Source organism: Podarcis vaucheri (assembly GCF_965113315.1).
Source record: "Podarcis vaucheri genome assembly, chromosome: 7".
NCBI classification, from domain to species: Eukaryota; Metazoa; Chordata; class Lepidosauria; order Squamata; family Lacertidae; genus Podarcis; species Podarcis vaucheri.
Genome location: NC_138765.1, coordinates 45,791,988 through 45,818,723, shown reverse-complemented (window position 1 = coordinate 45,818,723; position 26,736 = coordinate 45,791,988). Strand labels below are relative to the sequence as shown.

The 26,736-nt window shown below is 39.9% G+C and overlaps 1 protein-coding gene across 1 annotated transcript in view; it reads left to right on the top strand.

Moving 5' to 3' along the window:
* WWOX (WW domain containing oxidoreductase) overlaps positions 1 to 26,736 on the top strand; it is a 574,826-nt gene that overhangs the window by 108,372 nt on the left and 439,718 nt on the right. The window contains exons 6-7 of the mRNA XM_082232366.1: positions 17,816 to 17,904; positions 23,077 to 23,262. Coding sequence (XP_082088492.1) covers positions 17,816 to 17,904; positions 23,077 to 23,262 — 275 coding nt within the window. The remainder of the gene's footprint in view (positions 1 to 17,815; positions 17,905 to 23,076; positions 23,263 to 26,736) is intronic.

Below are 26,736 nucleotides of genomic sequence, written 5' to 3'. Positions count from 1 at the left end.
CGTTGTCACGCTGGCCACGTGACCCGGAAGTGTCTGCGGACAGCGCTGGCCCCCGGCCAATAGATGTGAGATGGGCGCACAAACCCCAGAGTCTGTCAAGACTGGCCCGTTCGGGCAGGGGTACCTTTACCTTTACCTTAATTGGATCATTGGCATTGGTATAGCACAGCGCATATTCAGCTGTGTAAAGAAGCATATCATTGAGATCTTCTCTGGCTTTCTAGGCTAGTAGGATCTTCAGTTTTTACTCTAAGTAGAGTAAGAGCACCTCCTAGGGATAAGATTTACATTGGATTTAATTTTCCGAAGATAGGAATGGTCCCACCTCTCCAGACATTATCTCCCCCCCCAATACATTTTGATTGAAGCTCCTGTCCTTGACTTTGTGGAATGACAGCAATGCATGATTTCTAGCTGATGGGAGAGGCAACTTCAGTGCAGTGCAGTGTACTTTGACATTCCCTATGTCTAGCAGATGCAGAATGAAGTATACAAAAGTATACAGGTGGCAACTGCAACAAAAAGTTGCTGTGGAGTGCTTTTTTTCACTCTGCTAGAGATCTGGGCATTCCATTTCCCTTCACACCTGGTGTTTCATCCTCCTACCAAAAGTCAATTTGTATTGGCCATTGAGCATATTGAACACATATGTTCCCATAGGACCCGAACCAATGGATTCAAGTTACAAAAAAGGAGTTTCCAGCTAAACACCAGAAATAATTTTCTGACAGTAAGAGCTGTTTGACAGTGGAACAGACTTCCATGAGAGGTGGTGGACTCTCATTCCTGAGGTTGGATGGCCACTTGTCATGTATGATGTAGTTGAGATTCTTGCATTGCAGGGGGTTGGACTAGATGACCCATGATATCCCTTCCAGTTCTACAATTCTTTGATTCTATTATCTCTTTTGGCTGTTTCCATCTCACCTTCACTTTGATCCCCACCCCCTATTAGTAGCAGTTGTAGCAGTAGTACTTCTGTGCTCATGTTCTTTGGGAGTAACTTGTTCAGCTACCACTTTGAGCATGGACTCTCCCTCATTTATAACATGGAAAATATAATCACATATTGAGTTGCGAATATGTTTTATGTTTTGAAACTTCAGCTTTCAGAACGTATGCTCTGCATCCCCATTATCTTAAGTCCTCATCTTGATTGGTTGGGCACTATATACCACTGCACCCCCACCCATATGTGTACACATGGACCAATCACATTTTCAGTTGAAAAGTAGGTAGGTTGCTATCTGTGGCAGGTCATGATACTGGTTACTATTTTAGGTTGAAGGTAGTAAAGCTTTATTCACATCTAAATTGCTTAATGGGTGACAAGATGGCAATAATTCTGATACTTTGCTGTGGGAACTGATTTGCCTAAAAGTAACAGTTTTCAAAGTGCAAGTAGATAAATAGGTACTGCTCCGGCGGGAAGGTAAACGGCATTTCCGTGTGCTGCTCTGGTTCGTCAGAAGCGGCTTAGTCATGCTGGCCACATGACCCGGAAGCTGTACGCTGGCTCCCTTGGCAAGTAAAGCGAGATGAGCGCCGCAACCCCAGAATCGGTCACGACTGGACCTAATGGTCAGGGGTCCCTTTACCTTTACCTTTAACAGTTTTCAAATGCCTTAGAGACAGTGTGCTGTAGTAGCTAGAAATATGAACATAGACTAGGGAGATCCAAGTTCAGCTCCTTGCTCTGCCACTGCACAAACCTTACTGGGTATACAGTTATCATCACTCAGACTATTCTTTCTTACAGGGCTGTTTGGAGGTCAGACATACTGTACACACTGCTCTGAGTTTCTTGAAGGAAAGGTATGATAAAATAGAATAAAGCATTTCCATATAGAGTTGCCTCTGATGGAACTCCAGTTTATCTGTCACAGAACCCTTCTACAGTGCATAGAGTTGCTTGGGGCACTGCAGCTTTCATGGGTGGGGGTAGCTAAGCTTACTGGACTTTGCTGTGGGCTCATTGCAACCTTACAGTGTACTACAGAACACATCTGACACTCCTCTGCTCCTAAGCTTTACAGGGATTCCTAAGATTAGTGGGCAAACTCTGTCAAGGAAGCTGGATTATTACAGATTCTCATCAAGGAGCCATTGACAAGTTTCTTGGAAACCCTCAGTTCCTAGGAATGCACTTTGAAAACCACTTGGCTAAACTAAGCCTGAAGTGATCATTTTTAATTATAATGAACTTCTTCATTCAGTTGCTGCTTCTAAGAAAAGTTTATTTTCCCACATTGTCTTTTCAGTGTCTTTGCTCTTAAATTATTATTAATCCAATGTTTCAAAAGCAATTCAATGAACATCTTCATAATGAACGGTTTCAGAATTTGATGTTGTAGAAAATTTGATGACAGGAATATTAAGCATCTGGTCTATTCACAAAGCATAGCTTTATTCTTGCCTTATCTTGTTAAGCCTCAAGGTATCTAACATAATTGGCATTACCATCTTGCTGCTTAGGCACAGAGTGGCAAAAGATCCTAAGTCACTGCTGCTTCCCCTTTCCCAACATTCCCTCTCTTCTGTACTGTCTCTTATAGTTTCCCCATTTTTCCATGACCACTAGTGGCTATATTCTCCTTTTCCCGTAGCCATTCATTGTGCCTCTTCTTAAAGGACCAAACCACATGTTACACAAAGTTCCATTATTATTTCCTTCTTTGTTTTATTGTTAGCCAAAGCAGTCTAGTCAGGCTGCTTCTGAGTCTCAGATCAATCAATAGTGATTCTTCTCACTATCCAGTTTTCATTTGTCTGCTACATTGTGTCTCATCAACCTATTTCCAAGGCAGGTAGAATAACATCCTTGGTTATATGGGCTAGTTAATAAGCGACATGACAATAATTCCCTTTTTTTTTTGCCTTAAATAATTGACTTCATGACATTTCATTTCATTTCATTTCATTTCTCTTTTATATGACCTTAATTCCATTCTAGAACTTAAGGCAGCATATCCTATGTAGGCACTGACCCAAAGACCAGGGCTTGGTCAACACTTGAGGAGAACTTGGCGAAGGTGCCCCCCTCCTACATTTGTGCTTGTGCAGTGGGCTTTCCTATAAGAGACATGCAGCAACAGAGATCTGCACCAAATGGCTTAGAGACACCTGCCATTTTACTTATTTCTGGTATTTCTTACCCTTCAGCCTAAGATCCAGGGTGTGCTACATAAACTAAAATACAATAAACAAACCATAAAACAACCACAATAAAATAATCAACTGATAATAGCATTTTCAGAGAGGACATAATTCAGACTTTATTTCTAATGATGACATGTGTAAAGTTGTGGTGCCAGATGCACCTCTATAAGGAGGCAGTTCCACAGTTTTGAGGCCATTGCAGAGAAGGCCTTCGTTAATTTCCCCCATTGCCCTTGAGCAGTGGTAGCTAACATGGTCCTCTCCAGAAGTTGTTAGACTATGTCTCCTATCCCTGACCACTGGCCATGGTTGCTGGGAGCAGAAGTTGAGCAACATCTGGAGGCACTGCATTGGCTACCCTTGCCCTGGAGTGGCACTAGTTAGGGGCAATGCAGTAATTTAAATATTGGGTGGCTGACACATCAAGCCACTGAGTGCAAAGGCTCAGGTTCACCTCACTGATGGACCTAATTAGGGTACTGGGGGTGCAGCAGGTGCCTGTGTAGTTTCATATGCCTTTGGATCATGCCTGTGGCTTTCAAAATCAATGTTTTTAAAGCTGTGGCATAAAAGTTTAAAATATGAATGGGAGAAGCATATACTGTACAAGGGGAATTTATATAACATACAATATTTTGGTGGTGGGAAATAGTGTGCTAAGCAATTCACATACCTGTGAAAAATGTCTTATTCCATCCAGATGCAGTTTCAGTGTTAAGAAAAGCTGTTGTGGCCCCCTTGTCAACCTCAGTCTTTGTAAACATTATTGTAAGTAATTATTGTAATAAGTAAGCATCATTAGCTCACATTCTGAGTTGTGTTCATGCTTGTACAAGTGGGGGAAAGGGGCAAACATTGTGAAACCTCATATTCAACACTTTTTGGAGGACCTGGGGTGTTGCAACCAAAAAAATACCAGAGCTTCTTAACTAAACGAGGGGCTCATGAATTGACATTTGGAAAACCCTTTCTATTTATTATTTTGGTTCCTTGGCATAGGGAAGCAGAGTATACTGACCTTAGCTAAATACTTTCATTTGTTTATTTAGAGCAACAATAAACTATGTTGATACAGCTAAAGTGAATAGATCAGTAAAATGGCAGCACAAAGGCAAACAAGAAACAAAGTTGACCTATTACAGTGTCTGAAAAAGAGAACGAAATGTTACATAAATGGAATAGGTGTCAACAAATGTGTCATTTTTTATTTTTTAAAAAATATGCAATCTATTTAGAAAGCAATCAAGACAATAAAAAAGCACGAAGTCATTCAAGAATGGTTCAGTCCCAGAATGCATTCCTGTATTATTATCATTTAAACCACTGAATAGTGTTAACTTGTTAATGTCACTTAGCAAATGCAACGCGTCTGAAAATACATTTTGCTTATATTGAAGCTGTTTGTCAGGGTAAAAAGATATTTGGGACATGTCACATACCACAAGGAAATGCATTTCATTTTCTTTACAGCACAGTCGCTTGGATACTTTTTGGCCATGCAGGTGGTTGGGGAGGGAGAAGGGAAGGGTGGGGGAATTGAAGAGAGTGGAAATTGAAATTGGTAGGGTATAATGTTACTTTGCTATGAGCCATGTTACCTGAATGCGGCATTTTGTAGTGTCAGCAGCTTTTAGCAGCTTTAACTTTACCAATGCCCTTGATGAGGTGCAGAGTTGTCAGTATTCTCGTAAAATTTCCTCAGCGATGGCTTCTTCTGTTCTCTTTATTTCCTTAAGTGAACATCTGTCTAATTGTTCACCTCCATTGCTTTAGTGCTTTCCTCATGCTTTCTCTGTTTCCAGACAATAAACTTTATTTTCTTCATAAGAATTCAGTCTACGCAAGGGTATTAGGCAGCTTGTTTGCACCTTTTAATTTCTGGAATTTTTCCAGGAAGACTTTTTGCAGTAGTTCCAATGAGTTCATCACTGAATCATACAACATAGCGTGGCACTGTGTTCAGGGTTTTTTTTAATCTGTTACCTTCTGTTTATAAACATCTGTCTGGATAATGTTTCGGGTTTCTTTAGCTCCCCCAATCCTTCTCCCTTTCTTAAATTTTATATGTTGTATAGGATTGCAGATATGCAGGAGCTATACTTTTTGTGAGGTGAAAGGTATATATAGTTAGTGTGAAATATACAGTGGGGAATTTGTTGTAAAAAAATACTTGTTTGTCTGAGCTGATATGGGCTGGTAGCTAAGAGACTGAGGAAGTCCCCCATTGGAATTCTGCCTCTGCCGTGAACATTCTAGGTGGCCTGAGGTAAGCAACTCTGTCAGCCACACACACACACACACACACACACACACACACATGTTCAGTATGGAGTATGGTAGTACTGACTTACTTATAGCAAAGCTAGTCAACGCGATGTTCTCCAAAAAAAGTTTGGGCTACAACTCCCTATCACCCCCAGGTAGCATGGCTATTAATCAGAGCTGATGGAAGTTATAGTCCAACATTGTAGTTTTCCACGCCTGATAGGGTTGTTGTAGGGATTACATTTAGCTAATATATCTGGGATGTTTTGAACACTTGAAAGTGCTATACGAATGTTAAATGCTATTATTAATTTATTTTTTTTACCTGCCCTTCACCCTGAGGCTCCAGAGTATGTTGCAATGATTGAAAGTACAACATTAAAACAAATTATTAGTAATCATTGCAAGTAAAACATATGGCAGGGCCAAATTCTAAAACAGTGGTAAATCTGTAGGAAAAACATGCTTGAATTATTCCATCTGGGAGATAAAAGTCTAACCTGCATTTTTCCCCTAGATTTTTGAGGCAAACAGATTTAACATATGGAAACTGATAAGGGAGCGTGTCAGAGGAGATCCATATGTAAGAGCTGGTTCCTGCCAAATTAATATGTACTGCACAGCATGGGTGGGATGAAGGGGAAACTGAACCTACACACACACACACACACACACACACCCTGTTCTCCTCAAGCACCCTTCTCAAGTCTCCTAGTAGGGAACCAAGGAGAAATAGCTGCAGAGAACCAGCTTCAGGCAAGAAAGCATTGTTGGGTAAGGATGCTATTCCATTGTCCTTTATGCCCATGCTACACTTCAGTTCTACCCCACCCCAGTTTATATGCATTTGGCACGCCCAAAGTCGGTTTCCCCTCAAAGCCGTGACATTGATTGTGGCTATTTTTTTGACACCCCTCTGCTTTCTGATATTCAGTGATCTGTCATATTACGTTCACTTTTATAGAGTACTATTTATGCCAGTAAGGCACTGGGTTAGTTCACACATACCGTTCTTCACATCCCAAGCCCTATAGCTTGGACAATCAGATTCATACACTTCCTCTGGATTATTTGTGGGTTGGATCAGGGGAACCTGCAGGCTCTCTTCAGGGAACCCTCAGGCTCTATGCAAATCCTGAAATTGCTTGGCAGCTCCCTGGTTTATCTTTCTCCGATAAGAACCTATGGAACATGACAATAATCTTTTCTTCCCTAACATTTGTATACAAGAAAGAAAGTATAGGTATCAATTCAAGACTTTTATAAAGATATAAACTATTAATAATGTAATTTTTATCTTAATATAGGGCATGATAAAAAGATTTTGTGGCAGTAGAGAGGTATCGTAAAGGGTATGACGTTTGCGATGAGATCTTTCTTTGTAGGAACTCTTAATATACAACTTTGTATTTACATTTTCATATCTATATATGCTCACACAATAGACGCAGTTCAGACTTCATTATTTATTGTAATGGGAAACAGCCAGCATAGTGGCTAAATGTAACTACTATGTTTTTGAAACAAGCCAGCTTGATTTGAAGTTGACTTGTTTCAAATAAACAATAGCTAAAGGTAATCACAGTTTGTTGGACTGGAACTTTAATTTAGTGATGGAGTAAGGCTCACTGCAGCTTATTTCTATCATTATAAAGCAGTTTATTGTGAAGTCTGAACTGGTCCTCTCTCTCTCTCTCTCTCTCTCTCTCTGTGTGTGTGTGTGTGTGTGTGGTAATAGTAGTAACATCTGAACAAACTCGTGTACATTGTTTCAGTGCCTTTATTCTGTGAAGCACTATATACATTTGCTAAATAAATAAATAAAGCTAAACCCAATGTTTTCCATATTTCTGTCTATTAGCGCAAAGTATTTTTTTTATTTAAAAAAATAGTTTCATGATCTTTTAAAAAAAAAATCTATCTATTTTTGGAATGTTGTGTCAGAAACTCTGACCCTCTTAAATGGTATTGGAATTTCCCCCTCATATTTTTCTGTGAAGCAGCCCTTTGTGTTTTGCTTGTAAGTTATCTAGCCTACAAGTATAATGATCAGATATTGATATGCCAGTAGAGCTTTATATAATATTTACTATGTGTGATACAGCATACAGTTTTTTAAAGCAATGTTGTCTTTCAGTCTGAACCTAGCTTCTGGCAGGGCAGACTGCCCAGAATATCAGCAATCTTACAGTTATTACTTCATGTCATATATAATGTTTTTTTCCTGCAACAAATAAATCTTTTGGCCTCCGTGAAAAAAGGAAAAGAAAAAAATAAAGAAAGAAAAGAAAATTGTAGTTACTGTATAATAAAAATAAACCACTTGTCATGACTTCAGTTGACATTTATCAGCCTATTTGTGGGTGCTCTTTCTCTCTGTGTGTATAATATAGAACATAATTTGTCACTTTGTAAATACATTCGAGTTTAAATCCCTGCCAGCATCTGTTAGAGTTTGAAGGATTAATGCACAGCACACTGCATGCCTGCACTTTCAGGCCACAGCATTGCTTATGATTGTGAACCCCGGGAGAAAAAGATAGTCTTTTTTTATGTGGTTAAACATTTCTGCCCTTTGGCCATTAGACTTCCCAATCCATACTTGCCATCTGTACAAGTGATACTCACTGTCTTCCAGTCTGTAAAAGCCTCTTGGGTTGTTTTAACTGAAACTATGGCTTCCCCCTCTTTTGCATATGTGCATTCTTATGTGCATGAACATTCAACTTGTTATGTAATTTGTTGTGATTTTGAACCACCCCAATCCTCAGAGGTTTAGAGTGGCCGACAATATTGTTTTTTGAATTTAATTTAGAAACAAACAGGACAACAGATAAAAGCACAATTAAAATAATTCAGATTTTACTTGGAGCATTGGGAAGAAATCTTGGCAGCCTTTCAGCTGGGCTGGCATATGATCCTGACAATACCTCAATGCAACCTCATGCTGTATTGCATAAAAGCCATGTCCCCCACCATCCCACTCCAAATTTCAATCAAGAAGATTTGAGGTTGGCAGTGTACCATGTCATGGTGCAAGAAGATTACTATTCTTATATTTGCAAGATTTATAAGTAGCTTTTCAGTTCAAACTGTTTTCAGTTCAAACTTAAAAAGTCAACATTATTTCTTAAAACAAACCAACAAACCATAAAATATCTAGATATCAAAACTGCAAACAACAACAGAAGGATTAAATGCCCCCTTCAGTGCATGATGCAACATAATAAGATTCCAAGATGTCATTAAACGGAAATGGATGAAGAACCCATGGAAGGGTCCAGTTATGATTGGAAATAAAATATAAATAAGCACTGCTGATTTTCTTACTAGTATAGGAGGGAAATCTGGGACATATCCTCTGCTGATGTCAGGGGCTGGCAGGGCTCCAAAGAGTGTGTTGTGGGGGCAGGGGGGCAGAGAATGACCCAGGAGAGGGGACCAGCGATTTATGGGGTGTTACACCACCTGCAAGGCAGGAGCCAGGGAAGGGGAGAGAGTCAGGGTAGTCTGAGGTGAAAGAAGGCACACAGGATGTGACAGAAGAAGGGACAGTTCAGGCCAGGGATGAGTCAGTAATTCCCCCACCTTCTTCTACACCACTGTCTTCTAGAACCAGGAGGGGATTGAAAGTGAAGAGCAGTGATGAATTCCATGCAGAAGTCTCAGGTTGCAGGCATGCAATCTGTCAGAGGATGGTCTGTAAGCTGGAGGAGGGGAGATGCCCTGCTGTTGCTGCAACTTCTCCATAGGGCCCAGACCTTTGGACAGCTGCCTAGAGGCTATAAGTGTGTGTATCTGGAGCACCATGGAAGCTGCTGTGTTTCATCAATAAAGAGTCAGCTATCAGACACTTGTCTTCCTTATCTGGGATGGTTCATGACAGATTATAATGTCTCAATTGTTGTTGTTGTTGTTTAGTTGTTTAGTCGCGTCCAACTCTTCGTGACTCCATGGGCCAGAGCACGCCAGGCACTTCTGTCTTCCACTGCCTCCCGCAGTTTGGTCAAACTCATGCTGGTAGCTTCGAGAACACTGTCCAACCATCTCGTCCTCTGTCATCCCCTTCTCCTTGTGCCCTCAATCTTTCCCAACATCAGAATCTTTTCCAGGGAGTCTTCTCTTCTGATGAGGTGGCCAAAGTATTGGAGACTCAGCTTCACGATCTGTCCTTCCAGTGAGCACTCAGGACTGATTTGGATAGGTTTGATCTTCTTGCAGTCCATGGGACTCTCAAGAGTCTCCTCCAGCACCATAATTCAAAAGCATCAATTCTTCGGCGATCAGCCTTCTTTATGGTCCAGCTCTCACTTCCACAACGCATAATTCTACACAATTGTTTGAATAATGAATTCACCCATTATTCTTTTCTGCACATTCCTCATGGCTGTACTGTTGTGAAAGCATTCCATGCTCCAATAACAGTGTGTTGAACCTGGAACAATAGAATGCTGCCTCCCAGAAACTCTTAGTTTGCTGTTTGCACTTGTTCTGTGGAACTTATTATTCTTTGTGGTGTTGCTAGCTTTTGTTTTGTGAATTACACACCTTCCAAATGTATTATCTGAACCAAATTACACACTGAAAGAATAAATAATGAATAGAATTTTCAGAATACATAACAGTTGACAAATTGCCAAAAGCCACTTCCCTTAAATCTAGAACCACTCGTGATCTATAATCATTGGAATTTATGACATTGGATTCCACCTAAAGTCCCTATTGAACTGTAGTGCAATTGTACTTAAAGCTGAGGAAACATGCATAAGATCCAGCTTCATGTTTGTCTTATGTTTGATAACATAAATGCAGTAGCAAACTACTAAAAAGCTGCTGCACACTTCGAAATGTGGTCTTGGACATGCACCTCTACCACATGCTGAAAACGCCTCCATAGGCATGGAGGCCATTATCCAAAAAGTACATAATGTCTAAGGAGGCTTAGATCTTACATTTCTCAAGTACCTCTCCACCCATGCTACATGACAAACATATTTTGAGCATGGGGGCTGTTAAAGGAGCAGGGAACGGAAAATCCTGTCGAGTGTGCTTAAGCCTCTGGGAACACCTAAATAGCTGCTCCAGATCCCTGCTGCCTTCAGAAACAAGTATTTGTCCAAGACATAAAATGGATCATCTGTTCTTATGTTTTAAGGGTAGGCTCTTTAGGCAAAGGAATGGCACCCTTCTTTCCTTTTAAAGTGCAGTTAATCATGTCCTTGAAACATTGGCTAATTTCCTTCTCACTCAGTCAAGTCCCAGTAAAGATGTTAGGAACATAACTAACAAAAATGCCCACGAAGCTGTTGTTTTAAAGACATGCACTACTTTAAAGCCCTAGATGCAAAATGTGAAATGTCTTTTATGAAAATAGCTGAGGCAGAAAGAAACAGAAGAAAAACGAGTGTAAAATTATTCCATCTACTAGGGCTTCTAATGGTCCTCCGTAAGTTATCTCAAATGCTGTAAAGGAACCTATTCTGAAAACAGACAACATATCTTCAGTTGGCCTTAAAGCTTTGCACCATGTGATTCATTTGTCCCATTCAGCTGGCTGAAAGGTAATCTCATAGCATTCAAAATACATGCATGACTTTATAAAGCCTGCCTAACATAAATACTCAAGTGCATGCATTAGGGACTGTAATATTTACAGCCTGAAACTGAAATAAAAGCATTTCCTTGTTTTCATCCATCTTGCATGAAGATCATCATTACCACCTATTGCTGGACATTGTTGACTGTCATAACCAATGCATCAAAGCTGCCATGCTTTATTCTAATGGCATACTCTGGTCTGGATTTAATTTGTCTGTGCTTCCTAGTCTTTTAGGCAAGTGTCAGTTCAGCTTTGATTCTTATGGATTTACATACTGTAGAGGTGGGAGAAGGTATTCTGTGCACAGTTCTTTTTGGCTTCACCGCCCCTTCTGCAATGTTTTATTCCATTTTTAAATTGTGTGTGTGTGTGTGTGTGTGTACACACGGGGGGGGGGCAGAAAGAAAGACAGAAACAGGAAAAAAATAAGTAAGACAAAAAAGAAAAGTAAAAGTAAATCATCCCTCCTTTGCCCCTGTCCTTCCTTGGTTAACCCAGCAAGCTCTGTGTATGTCACCTCAAAGGACTTATTCACATACAGTATGTCCAAGCGTGTCAGATGGGTGAAAGTCATGTTCCTTTATAAGGGCCTAAAGCCTGAACAAATAGAATAAAATTTGGCTGATGCATTCTCATTTCTTCTTGCTGTAAGTTCATGAGCCATTTCTTCTATGAATGCCAGAGTACAATTTTGGGCAAGACAGTTCATCATCGTGTCTCCCATCAGAGTTCTCCAGTTCTTGAGAATCAGTAATCTGGCCATCACAATTAGGTATACAGTTAAGTGTTTCTTGTCCTTTTGGCTAAGATCAAGTGTAGTGAGTTAAGTGTTTATAAGGTGGTTTGTCAGAGTTGGAGTAAAAAAAATATATAGAAAGCAGAGCAAATTTGGTGTTGGGTGGGAGTTTATATCTGGTTATTAATGGTTCTTTGGCCAGGGCAGAAAGCTAGTGAAAAAGTGGACAACAGGAGTTAGTTCCCTGGCCAATGGGAATAAAGTCAGAGCTTTGACCGTTACCACTTCATTTGCTCAACTGGTGTGATATAGATTTGTATAAGGCAGATAAAAGGGACTTTCACATGAAATTTTGAAAGTGTTGATGTTTAAGAAGACCAATATAAATGATCAAAATACTTGGCAGCATCAAGCAAAAGAATTCTGTGAGCATGGGTTGCGTATGAGCTCAGTGGATGACATTTATAAGCTGCCAAGTAGGTGTGGCTATCAACTGTTGACAAATGAAACCTGTTTGATGGTTATGAATATAATGTGACCAGTTGTGAAAACATATCTTCAAAGATTTTTGAAAATGTTTTACATCTGTGTTCATCAAAGAAATCGGGATTCCGATCCTTAAATGGCTTAGGAATGACTATAATATTAGACAGCCTCCAAGGTTTTCCACCCAAGGACTTGGCCATCCATGCATATTTGGAAATGTTTTTATTAAAAAGGGAACCAACTGAGATTGGAACATTTTTGTAGCATATGGACAATTTTTATGGTTTTTAAATTCTTAATAATTTCTTAATCTCTTTTGCAATCTTTTATTTGTAAACACATTTTATCCCTCACATTTTGTTTGTCTGTATAAAAATATGTATTGTTCTTTCAGGCAACTGTTTTCCAAGTGTAGGTGACTGAAATTTTCTTTATTAAACTGGAGTACATTTTATCGTCTTCTCAACCCTCAAAAGGTGAAATGTTTTGAGTGCTATACTACTTAAGGATATGTTTATGGTGAAAAACACTGTGTTTGTGTGTGTGTGGGGGGGAGATAATAGCTGATAGATAGATTGTTACAGATAGTTATTTATAGATAGATAGATAGATAGATAGATAGATAGATAGATAGATAGAGATATATACAGTATTAGTATAGCAATGGAGACTATAATTATGCAGTAAATTAGCTAATGTCCACTCTGGTGCCTTTTAAAGTACATCTTACATTTCTCCCCTCTCCACAGCACTTATATAAGTTATAGGGACTACAGTATATTTATTAAGAGTCTTCAATTGTGTATAAAACTAGAGCAGACACAAGTAATGGTATTTGCTGAAGGATTCTTTATCATCTATTATTTATTTCATCTCTTTTATATGCCATTATAATAAATATTATGACAGAGAAAGCTTTTATGCTTCAACTTATTGTAGTTCTCTTCACTTCCTTGCAGTCCTTCAGGAAAATGTAACCACACTTTACCTATATTTAATGTAAATCATCACTTGCATTAGAATGAAAAATCCCCTATTGGAAAAAGGCTCCTTCTTCAGCGTGGAGACATAAATGCACAATCATGTTTACTGCCAAACTACTGTACCATGCAGTGTTCATTTTTAAACAGTTTTTAAGCTGTAAAGTGAGCACATCACATATCATGAAAATGCTAGCTTTCTGAGTGTTTTCACTTTCTGGTTAAACTTCTGGCTTGATAAGCATTTTTCTAAGTGTGAGTGTAAAATATTGTCAATTATGTTCTAAGAGGTTTTAATAGATTTGCTCTATGTAACATGAAGCATTTCCAGAATTAAATAAGAGTGTTATCTACTGCAGTTTTTCCTCAGGAAAAACAAAGTTTTATATTGGAGGTGGGGCAGATAGAAATTTGGATATTATGAAGCATATGGTTTATATCCCTTTATTTTTCATGGAATGTTTCAAGATACATAATTGTAATTCATAACTTCTAAATAAAGGAGATAAATAACAATAACTAGAAGCATCTGACTCAAGGTCATGACAAAATGAAGTTAACACTTAAAACAACAGTAACAAAAACTTCCTAGCCCTCCTAGGTAGGAAAAGAAGCTTGTAAATACGAAGCACGTGTTAACAATGGTCAGGTTAAAAATCCAGACATGATAATTTAACTTTTTTTCCTTTTTTACAACCTATAGGTCTGCAGTTATTCTATGTGTTTCTTCCTTTATAATTTCTCTGTGTTCAGGGTTTGCATTTCTATGGCATAATTTGTCTGGAACACTCAGAAACATCACAACCACCATCATCATTACTTGTGACCTTATAAAGTCTGCTCCTTAAGCTGCTGAAGAAATACCTCTACTGATTCTTACTGCTCTCGATAACCTATGGCCTGATAAGTCTAAAAAGCTGCAGAAGCACAGTACAAATGAGTTCAACAGTTGGAAATAAAGGGACATTGTTTATCCTGGCAGTGAATGTGTTGTTACAGGATGTTTCAGTTCACTGGCAGAACTGACTAGAAACCCATATTCATAGCTTGTATTTGTCATCTGTATATCACAATTGTCCATTAATTGTATTTCAATATTTTTATTCTACCCCCAAGTGCAGCTTAGTTATTCCAGCAGATTTCTCCCTGTGAAGGAATAGTTGGCATTGGAACCCTCCCCCTCACATTTCTAATATTACAGGTGCTTCCTTTTTGTTTTTGGAGCCAGTAGCAGAAACCTGCAACCTGACACCAAGAGCAAAGGCATTACCTGAGTAATAGTGTGTGGACTTGAATCACTGTTCCCAAGAGCATAGTAACTAACAGCTTGTGGTTTAGTCTGTTGAACTACTTGATGTTTTTTGACCCCTTGCTGTCCTTGTGTTTGTAGCACTATTTTTTATTTTCCCCTTGGAGATGAGAACAGAGCATTATAGTGAGAGAGAGACAGAGAGACAGACAGAGAGAGAGGAGATAAGCTCTGTTGCAAAGGAAAGTTGGCAAGAAAAAAGAAACCCATTGGTGGTCAATATTTTGTCTTGTATTTTCATTTTAGCCAAGACTGGCTTCTGACTGGTGATGATAGCTAACCCTGAGCAGGCATTCTATGTTTTTTTTGAAATATACCAAAGTGGAGAGTAATAATAATAATAATTTTTATTTATACCACGCCCTCCCCAACCAAGGCCGGGCTCAGAGCGGCTTACAAGCAATAATAAAAACAAGTCGAATGATTACAACTTAAAAACACAATTAAAATACAACATTAAAATATTGAAACATTAAAATATTAAAATGTAGCCTCATCGCAGGAGGAGAAGGAAAGGAAAAAAGAAAGAGAGGGAGGGGATCAAATTGGCTCCAAGCCAAAGGCCAGGCGGAACAACTCTGTCTTACAGGCCCTGCAGAAAGAAATCAGAACCTGCAGGGCCCTGGTCTCATGAGGCAGACTGTTCCACCAGGCCGGAGTCAGAGTTGAAAAGGCCCTGGCTCTGGTTGAAGCCAATCTAACTTCCTTAGGGCCCGGGACCACTAGGGTGTTGCTATTTATGGATCTTGAGGCTCTCCGTGGGGCATACCGGGCGAGGCAGTCCCGTACGTACGAGGGTCCTAGGCCGTGAAGGGCTTTAAAGGTCAAAAGCAGCACCTTAAACCTGACCCTGTACTCTACCGGGAGCCAGTGCAGTTTGAAAAGCACTGGGTGAATATGCTCCCATGGCAGAGACCCCGTGAGGAGCCTCGCTGCAGCATTCTTCACCCTCTGGAGTTTCTGGGTCAGCTTCAAGGGCAGCCCCGCGTGGAGCGAATTACATTAGTCAAGCCTGGAGATGACCGTTGCATGGATCACTGTGGCCAGGTTGGGGTGGGAAAGGTAAGGGACCAACTGCTTGATGCGGCGAGGGTGGAAAAATGTTGCCTTGGCTGTTGCTGTAACTTGCGCCTCCATGGAAAGGGAGGCGTCAAGGATTACACCCAAACTCTTAACGGAAGGGAATGGCACTAATTGGGCCCCTGCAAGAGAAGGGAGTTTGTCTCTCATCCTCATGCTATCCCGACCCAGCCATAGGACCTCTGTCTTCGAAGGATTTAGTTTCAATCGGCTCCCACGAAACCATCCAGCCACAGCTTCCAAGCATCTGGTCAGTGTGTTCGGGGCCGAGTCGGTGTTGCCATCCATCAGCAGATAGAGCTGAGTGTCATCAGCATATTGGTGACAGCCCAGCCCAAAGCTCCGGATAATCTGGGCAAGGGGCGCACAAAGATGTTAAAAAGCATCGGGGAGAGAATTGCGCCCTGCGGCACTCCACACACCAAGGAATGGCGCGACGACATTTCCCTCCCTAGTGCCACCCTCTGTCCCCAACCAGAGATAAAAGAGCATAGCCAGTTACGGGCTATGCCCTGTATCCCCACGTCTGCGAGGCGGTGGTCCAGAAGATCATGATCGACCATGTCAAAGGCTGCTGACAAATCTAAAAGGATCAGCAGTCCTGACCCGCCTTGATCCAGTTGTCTACGGAGATCATCTGTTAGGGCAACCAGAGCCGTCTCGGTCCCAAAACCAGGACGGAAACCGGACTGAAATGGATCTAAAGCCAATGTTTCCTCCAGAAACTACCAAGCTGTTCAGCAACCGCTCTCTCAATTACCTTACCCAGATATGGAAGATTTGAAACTGGGTGGTAATTGGATAGGTCTAAGGGATCTAATGAAGTTTTCTTTAAGAGTGGACACCGTGTCAAGGGACAAATTGATAATTTCAACCAGGGGGGTCTGCGCAACATCTGGACACTCCCTAATCAGCCAAGATGGGCACGGATCAAGGAGGCAGGTGGTGGGCCTACTAACTTGGAGGAATCTATCCACATCAGTAGGGAGTATCCGATCGAAATGATCCAACACTGGACCTGAAGTCAGTCGAGGGGCCTCCAGTTCAGTCACTGTATCTAAATTGGCAGGGAGGTCAGGACTTTCTCCGCAAAAAAGCTCACGAATGTCTCACAGACATAGAAGAGACTTGCTTCTTCTACCCACTTTACAATAAGAGTTACCGAGACAATACAAAAAAATATTTATGTATGGAACCACTGTCACTCAAATGATTTTCCCCCAAGGATGGAAAGAAGAAAACGTCCCAACTAAAGAAGAATGGCAACAGAGTACTCAGAGTACTCAGAAATGGCAAAACTTACTGGAAGAATAAAAAAAATCAAGATTATATACTCTTTGATGTAGAATGTAAACATTTTGTAAATCTAAGTTTAGCCTCATTGAGGGGCAGTATTTCAATATGAGTAGGAAAATGAGATTGCCCCTAAACATTTTTTTTTTGAAAAAAGCACTCGGGATGCCTCTGCAGATGCAACCTTGAACACTACAATGGATAATCCCATAATTCCCAAAAGAAAAGCCTCTGGTTTCTTAATAAAAGTTATCTTAAACATTTTTTCCTATTCATTATATATCATCTCCCAATTTTTATATCATCTCCCTTTTACCTATTCTAGAGTATCTGTATAGACCCATCATAAGGATTGATTAAGGCTGCTTGCAAGTTCTGTTTCCTTACGCACAAATACTGTGATTAGTGTGGTCCATGCATTTTGGTTTCTAGGGTTAATTTGTTATTTACTTGGGGGGGGAATCAAAATGATAAATATTAATAAAACAGCTTGTTCTATTTATTTTGTGGTTCATTGGACTAAGAAGACTGAAGGACTCCTTTAGTCATCTAGCACACATCTGCCAAATTGTAAGGGCTGGTCAGCTGTACATATCACACAATATACCCCTGCTTCACAAATCAAGTTTTTTTCCCCAGGAGGTTTTGCCCTGGTTCTCTAACCTCAGAATATCAGCAACTTCTGAGAACAATCCGTCTGTCTTTAAAAGTGCTACAAATTGAGAACATAGCATTTGGAATTGTTTTCTATACTTTCCAGGTTGATTTATGTCCATTGCAGGGTTCTAATGTTGAACAAGGGAATTTAAATGTGTATGTAACTGTAAAGCGGTTTGGTGTAACATGATATTGTGATACAAACAAATTTGATGTTGTTTATCTTTTTCCTTCATGTTCTCTCATTTTAGCACAAAGCCAAAGTAGAAGCAATAACCTTAGACCTTGCATCTCTTCATAGTGTACAGGAGTTTGTTGAAGCATTCAAATCCAAGCATGTGTAAGTACTCGGGGAGAGGGTTCTGTATCATAATTCCTACCACTACATCAGCATCATAATTAGAAATAAATGAATTTATCAGCTGAGCATAATCACTGTAAACAGAGAAACAACAATAGTTATGTACAGCTTTTTGCATGCAAACATCCACATTTCTATAAACTTTTAGTGTGACTTAGGGGATAACTATAGATAACATGTAAACTTTGTAATTGAGCTCTTGTATCTTAAAAGAAAAGCAGCGTCCAGGCCGGATTTTTTGTGTGGCTAAAGGGCATTATTTTTACACACTGTATTTCTTGGCTACAGTTGCAATTTGAACCCTAGAGGTGGGGAAATCCACTTGCTTTTTCACACTGGCTGAATGGCAATTTGTAGTGGTATGTAGGAATGGTATGTAGGAAAGGGATAAGCACTGCCTCTCTCTTGCCACCCCCCTGCTTATTGTACTTTGCATGATCCCCAGATGCTTGAGACATAATGCATATGAACGCTTCTCAGATCAGATGGAAACCTCTCCACTGTTCTCTTGTCTGTGAAGTAATGATAAATAGGTGGTGGCTGGCAGGAGTGGGGCTCCCCTCTGGGGAGCTTCCACTTGGGAAGTCTTATAGTTCCCATCATGCTGCTGATGACACCTAGCCCTATTACACTTTTTAGCCCCATTTCTGAGGCTGTGACTTTGCTAGAGATTCCAGTACAGGAACAGAAATTGTGGATTATTCAAAAGGAGCAGAGCCAATTTATGACCACACCATTATGAAAAATAATTAACCCTGAATCCTGTCAAAAATTGAGTCCATGCAGCAATCTAAATTTTGATCTTCCAAATTGCAGGTACAAACGGAAGAGACAATTTTTATTTCATTGCACAATCTGTTCAATCTGTTTTAAGCTATAGTCTCTTGTGCTAGCCTAAGCAAGTCGGCCCTAGGTTAGTTCTATTCAGAGTGAACCCTTTAAAATGAATTGGCATGATTAACTTACTCCATCCATTTCAACGGGTCTGCTTTGAGGTACTACAGGCTCAGTGAATATGGCAGCTTCCTCCCTGATGAGATGTCCAGACCCATCTGATAAAGGGACCCCTGACCATTAGGTCCAGTCGTGACCGACTCTGGGGTTGCGGCGCTCATCTCGCTTTATTGGCCGAGGGAGCCGGCGTACAGCTTCCGGGTCATGTGGCCCGCATGAGTCCAGACCCATAGATCTCACAAATAGTCTGATTGCCTTTCAGTCCATTAATGAAGCCTCAACACATCTTTGGAATATCTTTGAAAAAGAAATTCTCATTTGCACTGTGGGGTATTTGAAGATCTTTACTTGACACTGGCAATTGGGCTGGCTTTTACTTTTTAGTCATTTTTAGCTAAATGAAGCCATCTCGGTGAGCGTATGAATTTGTTTAAATTCATGAAACATTGAACTAGATGAACCAGTACCCTGACTTGATATAAGGAACCTCTCTCTGTTCTATACCCCACCCCCACCAGTTTCCTCCCTCCTCTGCACTCTGCATTCCTTGTTGCCTGGGCATTCTCAGTCCTCATTGGATTCCCCATACATGCTGATACCTTGTTTTTGCATGACTCTGTTTGGCTGCTATAGACAATTACCATGTGAGATTGCTGTTAGAGGAAGTGATAAGCTAAATGAAACCAGCATGTTCTTCAGATATTGTACATATGCTACTGAACACCAATTCCTGGGGCCAACGGTGGGGGAGGACTGTTCCCTTCATGCCATGTTGACTGCCTTAGAGCATTTACTTAGAAACAAGATGATGGACTCAATTGACCTTTGGCCTGTGATTCAGTAGGGCATGTGCTCATTTTTTTGTGTCTTTAAATTAGGCTGCATAATCACTGTTAAGAGACCTATCAATTAAGGCTCCTTTTCTTTTCCCAAACACTGGAGCAGACAAATAAAATATTCTTTGTATTTTGAAACAGCATAAAGGTGGACATGATCTGCCTTGAAAAGAGGGACATGGCTTTCAAAAGACATTTGCTTTGATGCTTTTGCGCAAGATCTAACCAGCCTTAAGGGGCATGTTGGGTAGATAAGCATGTAAAATATTTATGATTTAATATGTATAGTTAAAATATCTTTTGCTGCAAATAAAGTAGTAAGCATTTTGCAGTTTTTATAGCTTAATGGTTAATGAGAGAATTTTTAAAGGGTATGTGTGCACAGTATTTTAATTAAAAATTTAATTTAAAATAATAAAGCCATGAAGAATATTACAAAGGGCAATAGCAATCAATATAATGACCTAAATTTTAAAACAAAATACATTGATTAAAAGCACTCCACAGGAATAAATAAATAAATAAGAATGTGGCAAGTGTATGTGATTGCTTTGACACTTTTTAATAGACCTGAAATAAACCTTATCTCACTCCTGAACTTTATAAACTAACATGTCACTATGAAGTTGCTCTGTTTCATCATTAACTGCTTCCAAGGGAATTTAACATTTTGGAATGCAACCAGTTAGGCTGTGTATACAACTCATAGCTTCCTTTATAGATGTTATTAAAATAAGTATGTTAAAAAGAGGTGCTGATAGTGTAGGTAACCAACATGGGAAATGAGATTAAAAACAAACCATCTAAGAAGTTTAAAATGCCAGCTTTCCGTCTTCCTCCGAACATGTTGTGATACCATTTAAATAATGCAAATATTTGTATAAATCCGTTTAAAAAGAACAGCAAAATAGTACTAGATTAAGCACTTATTAGGACCAAGCTCATCAAAATGTTTCATTATGTTCAATGTGGAGTGAGCAAGTGGACTCTCAGGCCTCTCATGTACAATATTGGGGATAATAATGCTGACAACTTGCAGAATTACAATGAGACAATGCCTGTAGAGTGCTTTGAACACTCTTAAACTCTGCAAATGTTAGGTATGCAGTAAATAGTTACACACACTGACACACTAACCCAGAGCTTCCAAACTTTTCATGTTGGTGACATGCATCATTTCACGGCACAGTAATTCAGCTTTACTAGCAAACCGGAGGTTAAACTAACCCCTTTCTAGCCCTGGGGGGAGCATATGGAGCATTCGCGCGACACACTAACGTGTTGCAACACACAGTTTGGAAAACTCTGCAACCCAATTCTTGGGAGAATTCTTATCAGTCCTCATATGTAACCATAACAGGTTTTTGGAGGGGAAATCCAGGATTTGTGGAATGATAACAATATCAGCAAAAAGTAACAACAAAACTAAGGGTGGGGCATCAACCCCCAAACAGCCCAATGTGGACTGTGTATGCTCAGTAGAAACATACACTAACTATGTTTTTAGGGAGGAGGGGACATAAAACTAGAAAGTGTTCATGGCACTGAGTATTCTGCAGAAGGGTATGACTGACATGCCAGAACCTTGAACAGGAGCACCCAATACCCCAACATTTTGTTGCAGATCCCACTTATTGTTGTGTGTTGCAAAATTTTATAAGGGACTGCATTACATAGCCAGCACCCCACCCCAATTGTTTCAATTCTTTGTTGTGTTGGTTAGTTAGAAAATAAGGAACTTCAATTATTTTCTCAAAATTTCTCAATTTTAAAGAGATCCTACATGGGTCTATCCAATGTGTTTCTTGTTTAGATGACCAATTCCTTTCACATGTACTCCATTGGTGTGGGAGCTGCTTCCTTGCCATACAGTCTCACACTGCTGTATACACACTGGTGTGTAGGGCCATTTCTATGGGCAGTTCCCTCTTGGATCTTAAACCCCTCCCAATGGAAAAGAGAACTATAGCAGTTAGCATTGGGTGGAAAAGAACAACATGATTGGAATATTTGCGGGCCTCCCAGCAATATGGGATCACACTTTGGGGGATCAGTATGTGTGTTAAAGTTTTTGTCCAAATTTGAGAATTTGGAGATTAGTGAACCTATTTCCAAATTAGGAATAGGTTGTGCCTTCCATAAACAGGAATGCACGTTGTCTGCAAATGGAGGAGACGTGGTCTGAAAAAAAGAACTGCTTCTCAAGTCAATAGAAGTAAAAACTTGAAGGAAACATGCTCTGACACAGAATTGAAAAGTCACATTACGATTTTCATTTACCTTTGGGCTTTTCATGATGTTATCATCACAGACGGCTTTTATAGGATACAAGATATTTTTCTATGGGTCATAACCCCAGGGTATGATATATGTTAGTTGATGAAATCTAGATCACGAAATCCTCCTTATCCACTCAAACCCATCCAGCCCCAAAGGACCGCCTTGGTGCTATTCAGGTGCTGTATATACAGAACAATCCACAGCACCTGAATAGCACCAAGGCAGTGCTTTACAATGAGATGGTGGAGACAACCTCTGTTGTTTGTAACTGGACTTCTAAAACATATAACTGTCCAGTAAGCCTTGGTACACTAATGTATAGTTCAATCCTATACATGTGTACTCAAAAGTAAGTTCTATTGAGTCCAGTGGGTTTTACTTCCTAGTAAATGTGTATAGTATTGCAGCCTAAGCATCCATTTGAGATGACAGCTCCAAATTCCCTTGAGACTGAATCCACACAGGTAGCTGCTTAACAGACCTGATAGTGTCCGGCATAGCTCCACTGACTATAGGTGCATATAGGAAACATGTGAGTCCTTGTGGGTAGGAAATCTGTGTTACAATTTGACTATGACACTACAAATCTCCCCCTGCCCCCATTGCCTTACTTAGAAAACAAATGATTTTTGGTTGAAAAGTAGCCCAGTGCCTGTGTTTTACCAACATATGAAAACTATAAGTGACTTACCTACAAGGCAGCCTTTTTATTGTCAGAGTGAATTATGTTTTGAAAATGGAAACATTTCTTCACCAATAAAGGAATGTCTTTAATATGGATTCATTTATTTCAAGAAATCTTTACCTTGCCTTCTACATAGCATTCAGGGTGGTTTACAACAGTTTGCAAAGCTTTGCAAAAAAACAAGGCTATTGTAGAACCCTGTTTTAAAAAAAAGAAAAGCAAAAGTTGAAACTATCCAAAAATCAAGGGCTATAGCTATTAAAAATATCAACCTGTAGGAGTAGGTCCCAACAAGATACTGGAAATGTCTTCACACATTCATCATTGTGATTAATTATACCATTTTCATACTTGATTGTAACACTGGTGGTGATTATATATATGTTTTTTAAAAAGGTCTCTGCATGTGCTGATCTGCAATGCTGCTACTTTCTTGGCTCCTTGGCAACTGACTGAAGATGGTCTGGAGTCCACTTTCCAGGTGAATCACTTGGGACACTTCTATCTCATTCAGCTTCTTGAAGATGTTCTCCGTCGCTCAGTTCCTGCAAGAGTTGTGATGGTTTCCTCAGAATCACATAGGTGAGTTCTGACTCAGAACATGCTGTATGCCACTTAGAGATTTTTAAACTATTAAGTGATTTATGAAAGTCCTGAAGCATTTTCTTGGTGATCAAATGGAAAGTGAGTTCAGCTAGAAGTAACCATGCTGGGACATTCTTAATGTTTGAAATTTTTAATTATCATTCCACACTGTAATGGTTCTAGGGGTTGCTCATGCGTAAGCCGGTGCTTATCTCCCCGGCTGGGTGCAAACACCTGACTGGGTTGCCAAAGTGAACCTTTTCTGTCCGGACAGCCACTCACACGTGGCTGACTCAATCGCTGGCAGAATCCGTCAGTGGCCGTTTCTTAAACTTCTTCCAGCAAAGAAGCTCTTTGACGCCTAGTCTCCTCCTACTCTCTCTGCGCGAAAGCCTTCTGCGCAAGGAGGGTGTGGGCAACGGAGGACCCCTACTCTCCCCGCTGGTCCCAGGCAAGGAGTCATGGGACCGCCTCGCTGCTTTCCCCATCTGCTCCCCTTCTCCACTGGTGCTACGCTGATTCTCTTCTCCAGAACATGGGCTGCTTCTCCCGATCCCTGGACCGCTCTCTGGAATCCCTCTGGCTTTTGCTCTCTCCCTCCGGCACTGATGGCAGTTCCCTGACACACACCCACACCCATTCCCAGCTCCAGGTCAGCAGGATAGATTGATGGCTCCCCCATTGTCAGTTTTTCTCTCCTATAATGGAAATGAGGGGCAATAATTAAAGCAAAAGTTTCCATTTTTCAAATAAGAACTTCAGTACATAAAAATAAGAACTAATGGAGCATCCCATGAAATCAGTGTGTTAGAGGACTTGAAACTGATATGGTGGCATAGGATGCTGAATTTACACCTTAGTACTCATATGCAAGTCACTAGTCATCTGTGAAGTTCACTTAGTGTCCTTGTTTCAGTTACTCCTAATTGTACCTCATAAGATTCTTAAGATAAAATGGAGAATGGAGGAACCTTGGCTGAGATCCTAGGAGTCATGTGTCATGTTCTGAGCCTGCACTAGGATTTTTGGGTGTGACTTCCTGCTGCTGCTCCACGTCCCCCACCTGGCTGGGAAGCATCTCTGCTACAGCATGGGGAGGGATGCTTGTTACTTATGCTAAGGAATTTATTTTTATTTTTTAAAGGGTCCTGTCCTATGTATGCTTTGGAAGACTGGAATACAAATCTAAATCCTTAGTAAAGGATCCAGCACTGAGACTGGATGTTACATTGAGATATGTCTCTCTTAATATTTGTAAAGTCCTTCTTTTTTGAACAATATTAGTATGAATGCAGGTTTTCTGTGTTGTTTGAACCATTGATTTTGGTAGGAGATGGAAAAATAATTGATTAAATCTGAATGGCACGACCTTTATTGATTTGTCATTCAACAACTTCAATGCCATACAAAGAAGAATGCACAGTTATTCTTACTGAAGAAACAATGCAATTAAGGTCTTAAAGATTGAATCCAATTTTCTTTCTGTTTTTTCTTTGTTTGAAAAAAACAAAAAATAAGGAGTTGAATATAGGCATTAGCCATATCAATGTAATAATAGAAGTGATGTCTCCAGGACTTTTAATTTTGAAAGCAAGCCTCTTTGATTGAGATTTCAGTTTAAAATGTCACAGTTGCTCTTAGAAGTGCAATTTTCTACTGCTCCTAGAAGTCCAATTGACAGAAAAATATGGAAAATTCCCTCTGATTTTAGCTGTATTTGTAGCAGTACATTGAATATAGGAAATGTTTGGTAAAAAGGCAAAAACAAATAAAGATAAAATGTTTACTGTATACTCTGATACATTATTACAAAGCTAGTGCCCCCCCCAACCCAGCTGTAAGAATATCTAACAGATTTTAAAAACCTTTCTTCTGTTTTGTTAAAACATAGTGCTATTGGCTAAGCACATTATGGGTATGGAGGGTATGTAAGTTGTCCCCTCCACCCTGTGGTATATTTTATTGACCTACTATGAAGCTTACTTTTTCAAAATCATGTTTCCTTAAAATGTAACCCCTGGGACCTGGCAAAGAGAGACCAGCCAAGGGTCAGGCTGAACCCCTTTATCACTTCCCAACATAAGGGCTTATGGTTTAAATGATACACTGCAGATAGATTTACTTTAACCATTTTAAATTTATGGCACCTGAAATGAAAGGAAGCAATTGAAAATGTCCATAATAATCCTCCCTAGTGTTAAGACATGAAACATCTAGTAATTAGGTGGTAAAAAAAAAAAAAAAAATCTTGGATGGCCTTATCTTTGCAAATCACTCCAGGTTTGTGAAAGCTAGTAGCGGAGTCCCATTACAAGAGAGGGAGGCTACCGCAGGGCAGGCAAGTTTAGCACTAGAAATAAATCTGCCAACTCCAATCACTTGCCAGATGTGGAGGGCACAATGGGATATGTATAAATGAGCTGTTATTTAATGGGAGATTATGTTGAATTGTCAGCTGCTTGTTTCTCTGTGTATAACGCTGATCTCCAATAGTTTTTCAAATGACAACATTGCTCCAGAGCTATTTCTTCTCTCCCTCTTCCTCCCTTGGTGTCATGTGCCACTTAAATTCATGCCTTTGCAAGCTTTAAAGCTTGATGAAATAAAGGCCCCCAAAAACAAACAAAAAACCCCAACATAAAGTTGGAACATTCATTGCGTAATTGAGCAAGATCAGCCAAGGTTTATGGAAACTTATTCCCCAATAAGTAAATGGTGTGATTCCAGACCTAACAACTAAAGCAACTAATTGCTTTTCCATTTGTAGGGGGCTTGTCATGCATTAAATCATACTTAAACATATAAAATAATCATTGAAAAGGGCTGCTAGTTTTACAGTGTTGAAATGCCAAAGGGAGCTTGTTAGCCACTACATCTTATTATGTGTATGTGTTTTGCAATCTGTCTGAGAATGCCAGAGCCAGTTTTGGTTACTATTTTTCTCCCCCAATGCCTCAAGAGATGGCAACATTCCACTCTTCTTAGATAGAAAAAAATATTTGAAGAATGGCCTCTGTCTTGGGAGGAGGAGCTGTTCTTTTTATTCCTTTCAGATGTTGTATGGATGAATGTTCGGGTCAGGGGGTCAGAGATCATGCACACTACTCCCACTCCACATATTTATTTGAATGTCCACATAAGGTCTAGTCACTCATAAGCTCTCTATGCCACCAGGAACACCAAAGAAGAAGGAGAGAGACCTATGGACTAAGTAGAACTTTAAATGAACACCCTATGCCTTATCATAAAGTTTTAAAGGGGTTTGGGGTTGTAATTTCCACAACATAATAATAATAATAATAATAATAATAATAATAATAATAAGTTTTATTTATATCCCGCCCTCCCCAGCTGAGCCGGGCTCAGGGCGGCTAACAACAATCAAATAAACAATCAAATAATAACACATTCTAAAAATATTTCATTATAAAAATTAGTTAAAATCAAATTGATGGCAACCGATTAAACAAA